The 12628-nt window shown below is 45.5% G+C and overlaps 1 protein-coding gene across 5 annotated transcripts in view; it reads left to right on the forward strand.

Annotated features, from left to right (window-relative positions):
* The window catches only part of LRP1B (LDL receptor related protein 1B), a 1636337-nt gene that overhangs the window by 913234 nt on the left and 710475 nt on the right, over positions 1–12628 (forward strand). For all 5 annotated transcript variants that reach the window (XM_077273024.1, XM_077273022.1, XM_077273019.1 and 2 more), the window contains exon 17: positions 8557–8682. In XM_077273024.1, the coding sequence (XP_077129139.1) occupies positions 8557–8682 (126 nt within the window). The remainder of the gene's footprint in view (positions 1–8556; positions 8683–12628) is intronic.

A 12628-nucleotide genomic window follows, 5' to 3' on the forward strand; every position in this document is an offset into this window, starting at 1 on the left:
TGGCACGGGAAGCAGAAAAGTTTACTGCTGTGCCAGGTATTAGCAATAAGTCTCAAGCAAGTGCACCATACTGAATACAATAAATAGCCCGTACCACAGCAGCAAAAAGTGGACCGTAAGCTTACCCGTGCAGTGGGGAGGAGAAGTAAGGGAGTCCCGCCAGTGAGATGGCCCCGATGCGCGTTTCGCAGCGCTAACACGCCGCTTCCTCAAGGGGATATGGAATATGATGGAAAAGGACCTGCTTATAACCCCCCCTGACCTTAATCACATGTCCGGCGGCCGCCAATCATAGTGGCACTAGCGGCGCATGCGCACTGCGGCAGGAAAGCCCGACATGAGGACCAGGCATCCAGCCAAGCACGCAGGTCCTGAGAGAAGATTCTGGACCTGCGTACAAGGCAAACAGATACCCGCCCACATGTCAGAGCCGCCCGCACGCAGGGCGATGCGCTCGGCCACAAGAGGACATGCTGTGGTGGAACAACAAAAATTGAAGGTAAATGCTGAAACTAAATACAGAGAATGTCTATATGGTGACAATATAGACAGATAAAGGCCGATAGCCCGCATCTAGGCACATAAATACAGACAGATAAATATATATATATATATATATATATATATATATATATAGAATGTAGATAATGATAATAAAAAATCATAATATAGTCCATTCCTGCACAAGAATGTGGCATCACAAATATGTAATCACATGACGTAAATGGTGGAAAATCTGTGCAGAAAACTTCATATATGCTGGGCAGGCACTTGATGACCAATACATTTTAGGAAATGTCCACATATAGACATTCTCTGTATTTAGTTTCAGCATTTACCTTCAATTTTTGTTGTTCCCCCACAGCATGCCCTCTTGTGGCCGAGCGCATCGCCCTGCGTGCGGGCGGCTCTGACATGTGGGCGGGTAGCTGTTTGCCTTGTACGCAGGTCCAGAATCTTCTCTCTGGACCTGCGTGCTTGGCTGGATGCCTGGTCCTCATGTTGGGCTTTCCTGCCGAAGTGCGCATGCGCTGCTAGTTCCACTATGATTGGCAGCCGCCGGACATGTGATTAAGGTCAGGGGGGTCATAGGCAGGTCCTTTTCCATCATATTCCATATCCCCTTGAGGAAGCTGTTAGCGCAGCGAAACGCGCGTCGGGGCCATCTCACCGGCGGGACTCCCTTCTCCTCCCCACTGCACGGGTAAGCTAACGGTCCACTTTTTGCTGCTGTGGTATGGGCTATTTATTTTATTCAGCTTGGTGCACTTGCTTGAGACTTATTGCTAATACCTGGCACAGCAGTAATCTTTTCTGCTTCCCGTGCCATTACTATTGGCTTCATGGAGCTTGCCGCGCCTAGCCTTTTACATTAATATGCTCTTTAGTTGGGGGTGGCGAGGTTTGGGATCTGTGTCCCCCTTTTCTCTTGTGATGTCTTGGAATGCATGCTATTATCACTGCTGTCCAAATTTTAATGCTTTGTATAAATAAAGATTTTTTGTATATACCTTTGCTATATGCTCCTGGTTCTCCTCCTTTTTTGCATCAAATCTCCCACTGTATCAAGTACCAGATATCTCCCTCAGGAACAGAAGTAATGACTTCTCATCCATCAAGTAAATGATAAGGCAACTGATTGGCTGCAGGGATAGTTGACTGATGGAAGAAGGGATGTCGACACCACTTTTGAGATGACAGTCCATCAATCAGTCATCTGATTGTAGAGGCCAGTGAATGGCTTCAGTGGTCAAACAAATAGGATATTCATTTGGTCCCAGCAGAGGTCAACTGAATGGTGTGACCGAAATGATGGAGGATTCGAGTAACATTTCTTCATTTCCTAATAATCCTTACTAGTGATGAGCATATACTCGTTGCTCGAGTTTTCCTGAGCACGCTTGGGTGGTCTCGGAGTATTTGTGACTGCTCGGAGATTTAGTTTTCATCACCGCAGCTGAATGATTTACAGCTGCTAGACAGTTTGAATACATGTGGGGATTCCCTAGCAACCAGGCAACCCCTACATGTACTCAGCCTGGCTAGCAGCCATAAATCATGCAGCTGTGTCAACAAAAACTAAATCTCCGAGCCAGAGGCGTAGCTAGGCTTTCAACTTAAGGGAGGGCGAAACATCTGAGTGGGCCCCTAACCAGCTAACCCTGATTACAGCTGCGGTTGCGCACTCTAATTGTGAATATAGGGGAACCTCAGAATATGACCACTCTGTTATTGAAAATAAATCTATATACAAAAACGAACATTGACTTTACCAACATATTGTGACCATATGCAACTTTGATGGTCACAATACTCTGAGTTCCCCTATAACAATAATGCTTAAGTGCCCACTTAACATTTAATAATGTCCCCTAAGTTCCCCCATGTATTGCTCCATTATACACAGTATGGTGAGCTTAAAGCTTCCCTATACACAGTCTAAGGCCCCAACAGCTCCCCTATCCCTATACACAGTATGATGTTCCCACTGCTCCCCTTTACACAGTATGATGTTCCCACTGCTCCCCTATAGATAGTATGAGCCCAATGCTCCCCTATACACAGTATGAGCCCAATATGAGCCCAATGCTCCCCTATACACAGTATAATGCTGACAGAACTCCACTATAGAAAGTATAATGCCCCCCCAGAGCTCCCCTATATACAGTGTAATGGGCCAACAGCTCCCATATGCACAATATTCCTTCACAGTTCCCTATACACAGTATGGTGGGCCCGCAGCTCCTGTCAAACAGTATGATGTCCCCCACAGTTCCCCTGTACACAGTATGATGGGCCCACAGCTTCCTTATACACAGTATGATGGGCCCACAGCTCCCTTATACACAGTATGATGGGCCCGCAGCTCCCTTATACACAGTATGATGGGCCCACAGCTCCCTTATACACAGTATGATGGGCATGCAGTTCCGGTACAAACAGTATGATAGACTATCAGCTCCCCTATACACAGTATGATGTCCCCCACAGTTCCCCTGTACACAGTATGATGGGCCCACAACTCCCTTATACACAGTGTGATGGGCCCGCAGCTCCCGTATACACAGTATGATTGGCCTGCAGCTCCCGTATACACAGTATGATGGACCCGCAGCTCCCTTATACACAGTATGATGGGCCCGAAGCTACCTTATACACAGTATGATGGGCCCGCAGCTCCCGTATACACAGTATGATGGACTCACAGCTTCCTTATATATAGTATGATGGGCCCACAGCTCCCTTATACACAGTATGATGGGCCCGCAGCTCCCGTATACACAGTATGATGGGCCCGCAGCTCCCGTATACACAGTATGATTGGCCTGCAGCTCCCTTATACACGGTATGATGGGCCCGCAGCTCCCTTATACACAGTATGATGGGCCCGCAGCTCCCGTATACACAGTATGATGGACTCACAGCTCCCTTATACACAGTATGATGGGCCCGCAGCTCCCTTATACATAGTATGATTGGCCCGCAGCTCCCTTATACATAGTATGATTGGCCCGCAGCTCCCTTATACATAGTATGATTGGCCCGCAGCTCCCTTATACACAGTATGATGGGCCCGCAGCTCCCGTATACACAGTATGATTGGCCTGCAGCTCCCGTATACACAGTATGATGGACCCGCAGCTCCCTTATACACAGTATGATGGGCCCGAAGCTACCTTATACACAGTATGATGGGCCCGCAGCTCCCGTATACACAGTATGATGGACTCACAGCTTCCTTATATATAGTATGATGGGCCCACAGCTCCCTTATACACAGTATGATGGGCCCGCAGCTCCCGTATACACAGTATGATGGGCCCGCAGCTCCCGTATACACAGTATGATTGGCCTGCAGCTCCCTTATACACGGTATGATGGGCCCGCAGCTCCCTTATACACAGTATGATGGGCCCGCAGCTCCCGTATACACAGTATGATGGACTCACAGCTCCCTTATACACAGTATGATGGGCCCGCAGCTCCCTTATACATAGTATGATTGGCCCGCAGCTCCCTTATACATAGTATGATTGGCCCGCAGCTCCCTTATACACAGTATGATGGGCCCGCAGCTCCCGTATACACAGTATGATGGACCCACAGCTCCCGTATACACAGTATGATGGGCCCACAGTTCCCTTATACATAGTATGATTGGCCCGCAGCTCCCTTATACACAGTATGATGGACCCGCGGCTCCCGTATACACAGTATGATGGACCCACAGCTCCCATATACACAGTATGATGGACCCGCAGCTCCCTTATACACAGTGTGATGGGCCTGCAGTTCCCTTATACACAGTATGATGGACCCACAGCTCCCGTATACACAGTATGATGGACCCACAGCTCCCTTATACACAGTGTGATGGGCCCGCAGCTCCCTTATACACAGTATGATTGGCCCGCAGCTCCCTTATACATAGTATGATGGGCCCGCAGCTCCCGTATACACAGTATGATGGACCCGCAGCTCCCGTATACACAGTATAATGGACTCACAGCTTCCTTATACACAGTATGATGGACTCACAGCTCCCATATACACAGTATGGTGGACTCACAGCTCCCTGTCATGATTTGGATGCCCCGGTCATTTACTCATCCTCCGGCGTATTCACTATTTTGTGGCACTGCTGCAGTCCCACTGCTCAAACTTGTGAGCGCAGCTTCTGACTGGCCAGAAATTAGAAGCTATGTCAGAAGCGCTCAATGTTAGACTATGAGGCTATGTGCACTTGTTGTGGATTCGTGTGCGGAATTACCGCGGATTTCCTGTGTTTTTTGTGCAGATTTCACCTGCGTTTTACCACCTGCGGAATCCTATACAGGAGCAGGTGTAAAACGCTGCGGAATCCGCACAAAGAATTGACATGCTATGGAAAATACAACGCAGCGTTTCTGCACGGTATTTTCCACACCATGGGCACAGCGGTTTTGGTTTTCCATAGGTTTACATGGTACTGTAAACCAGATGGAAAACTGCTGCGAATCCGCAGCTGCCAATCCGCACCGTGTGCACATAGCCTGAGAGTGAGAAAGAGGCCAGAACAAGGCTCTCATAGACTCACATTGATTAGTGACCTCTGCGCTGCTCCATGAAACACTGGAACAGTGGACAGGTAAAAAAAAACTGCAGGAGACGGAGCCGAGCAGAGACTAAAACAGATGAAAACACCAGAAGGTGAGTATCAGACAGGGGGCAGGGGACGCGGATTTTCAGCACCGCTCCAGCAATGAAATAAAAAATAATGCTGGAGTGGTGCTGTAAATGTGATGCAGCTCTTGGTTACTGTATGCCGGCTCCTTAGACTAATACTCATAAAAGACCCAGGTGGTACGTATCAAAAGCCCCCTACCATCCCCCCAGACAGCAAATATTACATGTGATGGAGTACATATAATATCATAACAAAACATTATAATATTCAGCCCCCAGTGACCTGTCCCCCCTCCCCCACTTCAGCCCCAATACCCCCATCAACTCACATCCACCCCCTCAGTGCCCTGTCCCACCCCACCCACCTTCTGCCCTCACAACACCCAAATGGTCTTACATTCACCCCCCCAGTACCCTGTTCCCCCTCACTCACTTTCAGCCCCCACAATACCCCAATGGTCTCACAGTGACATACCTGAATTGAATAAACCTAAAATGTTCCATCCCCACGTACTGATGAAGTTTGAACTGCAGGCAGGACCAGGAAGTGTCTAGGTGAAATGCAAGATGTGGGCACTAGGACCCAGCGTGCCTGAGCCAATCCCAGCTTGCACAGAGTGAAGAAAACTGCAGCCAGGAAAAGCTTCATCATCAGGTCAGAGGGGCAAGTTGGCAACACCATTCACTGCAGGAGGGAGACAGCAGCCGCCACTGTGCTAGCAGCGTGCAGAGTCTCCGTTAGATGGAAGCAGATATTACACTGCTCTCCTCCTATGCAGTGTTCTGCCTCCTCACAGAAGTGTCCCTGCCCTGGCTCCCAGTGGGCCCCTTCATGTGACAGGGCCCGGGGCGATGGCCCCCTCTGCCCCCCCAGTAGTTACGCTACTGCTCCGAGCACACACAAATACTTGGAGATCACCCGAGAGTGCTCGGGAAAACCCGAGCAAAGAGTATACTTGCTCATCACTAATCCTTAGTCTCTGCTAATTTTTGAAAACTTTTTTCAAATTGAGAATGTCTAAGAAACTATTAAAATTACGCTTTTCAACTAGCTTACAAACCAACATGAAATGCTGAAAATCTGCACTTGTGTTACATGTGATCTTCTTTCTTAATTTTTTAATGGATATTGTCAATTATTTCATTTTTACAATGCATCCTTTTCTTAAATGCTACAGTGACCCTATAAAAAATAGCCCCACCTTCAACATGCCCCACATTCCACAGTACTATGCGTGCAAGGGGTTGGTTGGCTGACTGGTTCCTTTCAATAACTAAGTCAGCCCCCTTCTCTGTTTATGCATTGGCTTGATCAAAGAATAGGTCTGACATAGGTGCTAAAATAAGCAGTCAGCCAACCTAACCCCCTTGACTCATTGATGTGGTCATGTTCCGACACAGGAAAGGAAGGCAAAAATAATGCAGCTAGAAATCAAGATCGAGTGATAAAAAGGTGGATTTTTTTTGAAGTTATTATTATTATTATTATTTCTCTAGCACCATTGATTCCATGGTGCTGTACATGAGGAGGGGTTACATACAAATTACAGATATCACTTACAGTAAACAAACTATCAATGACAGACTGATACAGAGGGGCGAGGACCCTGCCCTTGCGGGCTTACATTCTGCAGGATGGTGGGGAATGAGACAATAGGTTGGGGGTTGCAGGAGCTCCGGTGTTGGTGAGGCGGTAGCTTCAGTAGTGATGAGGAGGCAGCGGGGTCAGTGCAGGCTGTAGGCTTTCCTGAAGAGATGAGTTTTCAGGTTCCATCTCAAGGATCCGAATGTGGTTGATAGTCGGACGTGTTGGGGCAAAGAATTCCAGAGGATGGGGTATATTCAGGAGAAGACTTGGAGGCGGTTGGGTGAGGAGTGAATAAGTGTGGAGGAGAGAAGGAGGTCTTGGGAGGACCGGAGATTGCGTGAGGGGTGATAGCAGGAGATTAGTTCAGAGCTATATAGAGGAGACAGGTTATGGATGGCTTTGTAGGTTAGTATTAGTAATTTGAACTGGATATGCTGAGGGAAAGGGAGCCAGTGAAGAGCTTTGCAGAGGGGAAGCAGAGGAGTAGCGAGGAGAGACATGAATTAGTCGGGCAGCCGAGTTAAGGATGGACTGGACAGGTGCAAGGGTGTTAGCAGGGAGGCCACAGAAAACGATGTTGCAGTAGTCAAGGCAGGAGATGATGAGGGCATGCACGAGCTGGAAGTGACAGGAGGTGGAAAGAGCTTGGATGTGCGGTTTGAAAGACAGGGCAGAGTCAAGGGTTACTCCGAGGCAGTGGACTTCCAGTATGGGGGAAAGTGTGATGTTGTTAATTGCGATAGATAGGTCAGGTAAGGAAAATCTATGAGATGGAGGAAAGATGATGAGTTCAGATTTGTCCACATTGAGTTTGAGGAAACGAGAGGAGAAGAAGAAGGATATGGCAGATAGACACTCTGGGATTCTGGACAGTAGAGAGGTGATGTCTGGGCCAGAAAGGTAGATCTGAGTGTCATCAGCATAAAGGTGGTACTGCAATCCATGAGACTTTATGAGTTGTCCCAGGTTAAAGCATATTAGTAACATTGATGAAACTGCATGACAAATCTAAACATATTATAAGTGTATAATCCTTCTAAAGGGATTGTCTGCTAAAGGTAAACTTCATGGACAATGATGTTATACATTCGGGACTGACTTGACTTCCAGGACTCAGTTCTGTGTCCTCTGCAAACCTCCTTGCATCAAAATTTGTCAGGGGATGTCTCTTTCTGTTTGGATGATATATGAAGGCTGCAGCCCATCAGTGACCTCTGATTGGCCCCTGCCAGATGTTGATGCCAGGAGACCAGACGGGTACATATTGTATTACCAATAGGGCAAGGGAGGTGCCAGTCTGGGTGGTGAGTATAAATTTATTTTTACTGTTTATAGCACCCTGGAGCCATTAATTTTAACTTTTTAAATAGGAGACAAGTTTATTTAAGGTTTCTTTTTTTTAATTCTAAAGAAATGAATGCTAAACTCACATTGCCTATTCCGTAGCCCGCTCCCACTTGTGGCTTTTTCTCTGGAACATGAATCACTAAAAAGCTGATTAGCATTTGCTTGTTAACAATATATAAATTATAAAGCATTGTTTCTGGAATTAAAGCTTATCTCTCTGTTGACAAATGACTTGGTACCATTCATTTTCTTTTGAACAAAATAGCATTAAAAACTCATTTAGGTCTTTATTCATCTGTTAATAAAAATAAACGCTATATGACACGCTTCCTCATTGTGCTATAATTCCGTCACCCCATTTACATGCATTATTCTGGACTCATTTACAGGCAGCGCTTGTCGTTAAGAACTAGCTCGCCTTGAGTGTCTTAAATTGCTTCTTTATGTTTTCCTAGTGAACCACAGCTGTCCGGGAGACCAATTTAAGTGCCAAAGTAACCGCTGTATTCCCAAGAGGTGGCTTTGTGATGGAGCAAATGATTGTGGCAGTAATGAAGATGAATCTAATGAGACCTGCTCAGGTAAGTCCCCAGTGTCCGACTCCATAAAAATGCCACTTCTCACACTCAACGAGCATTGATGATACCATTATTGCTTGCTTCTTTTTAGTTAAAGAATATTGTCCAAAAATCACTTAAAAATGGAAAAATAAGTTGTCCTTGTTTATGAAATTGAGTTCATTGCTTTGTTTTTCCAAGATTGGCATCAGGAGAGTGTTATGTTTTTCACCCTAAATGGTTTCATTTATTACCCATCCATAGGAGAAGTGGTAAATGTATGCTTACTGGTGGGCCAACCATTAAGACCCTCATTTATCCAATAAATGAGAGCCCCTGGATCACCAGTGTTTATATAGATGCCATCATGCTCAGCCACCTCTACAATGAGTTCTGTGACACTGACGACAGTGAAATAAGCAGAATAATGGTCACAAAAAGAACTTCGGAACCCTCATTGGCAAGATCTGTAGGGGTTTCAACTCTTGGACCCTTGAAGTTAGTACATTTATCACCTGTCTTTTGGAAAACCTCGTCCTAAGTAGCTGTAAATGGAAAATACAGTGAAACCATGAATGAAGCATGACCTGAAAGATTGGTGTCTTTTTCCATAAATGTTGTTTTCTGTAAATTCCAATTATTCCTTTCCATGCTTGCTGAATAAAAGGTCTATTAATAAAAAAAACTTCATATATCTACATCTGTTAGGTGTCGAGTTCCCGCCTCTGCACAGGGGGAATCTCAAACTATCTCCACTGTAGTCTCCCATTCTTCTCCAGCCGCAGTGGAGCCTGCTCATTGGAGACTTCGGTCCCAGCTTCTGGCTCAAGCTGATACTGTGCGACTGGTTACTGCTGCCCTTCCAGGCTCTGCCTTTGTAGCCAGCACTGATCAGCAGCGATCCGGTCTTTCTGGGACTAAGTCCTGCTTTTCCCATACTGAGCATGCCCATGGGACGACCTCACATTGGACGTCGGGGGTCACATGCTCGGGTCCTGTTGTGGCTCCTATTGCACCATCTGGAAGGTCCCATAGCACTGCTGCTATAAAAGGTTTGCATGGCCGCTTGGCGCTAGTGTTGTTGTTAACGTGTGTGTGTAGATGTGCGACTGTCGCTCCTTAATCATCCCCTTCCTAGTGTTGCTGACTGCTCGTGAAAGGTAGACGCTATCTAGCGCCCGACAGTGCTATCTGCATACGTAGCACACAATACAGCGTCTGATTGCAGTGACTGCCAGTGTGGCGCCATGTGCTAATAGAACGCTTTCCTGGCCCAAGTCTGGGTGGTTAGCGGTGTCCACCAGAGCGGCACTGCACGCACTCTTGTGCATTAAATTATTATTTCCGTTAAACTCTGACACCCCAGTAGCTGTGTCGAGCGCAAGAGGTCAAGAGGAACTCTTTCCCTGAGTCTTGGGACAGAGTTCTGTGACTCTTTGCTTGCGCTCTTTGGGCTGTACCGCAGCCCAGTGATGCAACAGGGTTCGCTTCCTTCAGACCGGTTGAAGCTAACCCATGTGTGTATCCACATTATACCACCATATAGTCCGTCATTACTCAACAACAGGTTCCATCTCTGCACGGTGGACTCCGGGCTGCGAACGCACCTTATACCATCTTTCTAATTATTTGGTGCATTCCGCTAGCCCTAACAACGTCTTTCTGCCTTTTCATCGCTCCCACATAGGAAATGGTAGAAGAAACTGCAGCTGCATCCCCCTCTTTCCCTCTTCATCTCCAGCTTCTATTTACTATTCTATACTAGACCGATGTCATGATGAGGGAGGTGAATCCTGAGCTTTTTACTTTGAGCCTGTAGAAAGGGAAATGATATTTTAGGCACATATAATATGATATCTTTCAAGAATATTACAGATTAAAGAAAAATATAAAATGTTTATACATCTTAAATATTAAATTAATTTGACTTACTTTCTGTTTGCTTACATTATTCATTTCCTCTGTTTTGGAATATGCCAATTTACCATCAATTTACAAACCTGAGTATAGGATTAAAAAAAACATTAAAGGGAATCTGTCAGCAGATTTTTTGCTATGTAATCTGACAGCAGCATGATGTACAGGCAGATATTCTAATTCAAGCAATGTGTCACTTATTGGACTGCTTGTTGTAGTTTCAATAAAATAAAAGTTTCATTAGACAGAGATTATCACTAGAGGACTAGTTGTTTTGTGCCATCTAGTCCTCCTGCTCTGTATAACCCCGCCCTCACACTGCAATTTTCTGTCAATGTACACAGGAAGCTGCCGATCAGTGATGTGGGTGAGGTTAAACAAGGCTCAGCTTTCAGAGAACTGCTAGATATGCAGCAGGTAAAACAGGGATTTTATCAAAATGACGGCATTGAGTCTAGTAATACACATCAATGGAATTATGGTCCCTGTCCTGGTGACAGATTCCCATTATAGGGGTTATCTGGGATTTTATATACCAATGTACGATATTTTATAACACCGGATATTATATCCTGGCAGTATCTTGTCTTTGAGCTTGGTCATCTGAGACATGTTTTCCTCCTATAACAACCCACCCAATCACATGCCATATTTACTGCACAGGACATTATCCTGCATATGGGGCTTTGCATGTGACAACACATACAAGGTCAGGCTTTAAGTGTTTGTCATCTGGCCTTTAGCTGCACTTTATATAACTGCAGACTTGCAAATCCTAACATCATATGCAATGCATGCTGTGAGGATGCCGATGCTGGGAACGGACGGGTATACGATTTGCATACTTACAGTCACATTCCGACTAGATGTGTCCAACCTCGCTCAATACACTTGCATTGAGTGAGACCGCGCACATCTAGTCAGCATGTGGCCGCACATATGGAAATCTAATACTTGTGGTCACGTACACTCTGCTCCCGCTGCTGGCAACGGAGAATTGTCACAGCGCGAAATGCGTGAGATTTGAGGATTCACAAGTCTGCAGTAATGTAAGGTGACTGCAGACTTGTAGCCTTAGGTTAAATAACCCTTTTAACCAGTCCTGAACTGTGAATGTGCTGTGAGCAGCTGCTATTTAGCCTGACCATGCACAAGATGTCATGTATAACGTTACATACACTGGGGACCCAAGCAACGGAGCTGCATAATGCACGACACGTGATCCACCACATCACCATATAAGAGGACTAAATGTCATGTAACCCATAGCAGAAACAATGGATCTACAAAGACATGATTCAAAAGATATTTTACATATACACATACAACTCATAATATTAGGACATAAAGTAGGAAAAAACTCCGTAAAATCCAACCCAAATAAGAGCTCCTTATGGAAAAGAATTGTGGGACTCTACATAAAGCTAGTAATTATCATCTAAGCACGGCTGAATAACTTTAGTCCATTGGGGGCCTTTTGGAATTGGCTTTGGGCCGCCAGAGACAAAAAATAATTTTGCATTCTACCTTTTCCATATGTCTGAATTTCACTTCCCAAAAAAATTGGAAAAAGCTTACTGCATATGATCCAGGTATTATAAATAAGCAAGCTTCTTCATACTTATGTATCTTTTGCCTTTGCCGTTGAAGCCTTTAAAGAATTTGATCATGAAAACTTCTTTCCAGGCAGCAGATAATAAATGTTAACTGTGTAACTGCTTCCTAGTTATCGCTGCTTGCTTTGTAAGAAGGAGAGGGATAGTGTAATCTTCCTTATCAGTGCTGGCAGTGAACGTGGCAAGACGTACTTCTCAGAAACACAGAAACTCCAACATCCTCCTTTGTTAGACAACTTCACCCTCATGCAGAGCTTGCGATGAACTACAGATATGGTTTGGAAACACTTGAAAGACAACTTGTTGACTTTAAAGGTTTGGATATGGTTTGGAAACACTTGAAAGACAACTTGTTGACTTTAAAGGAGACATGTGCGGTACAATAGGGCAAAAAGATCAGGTGGTCAATCACTGTGAAGAAAATCAAACAATTGCTG

Source organism: Ranitomeya variabilis, chromosome 7 (assembly GCF_051348905.1).
Source record: "Ranitomeya variabilis isolate aRanVar5 chromosome 7, aRanVar5.hap1, whole genome shotgun sequence".
NCBI classification, from domain to species: domain Eukaryota; kingdom Metazoa; phylum Chordata; class Amphibia; order Anura; family Dendrobatidae; genus Ranitomeya; species Ranitomeya variabilis.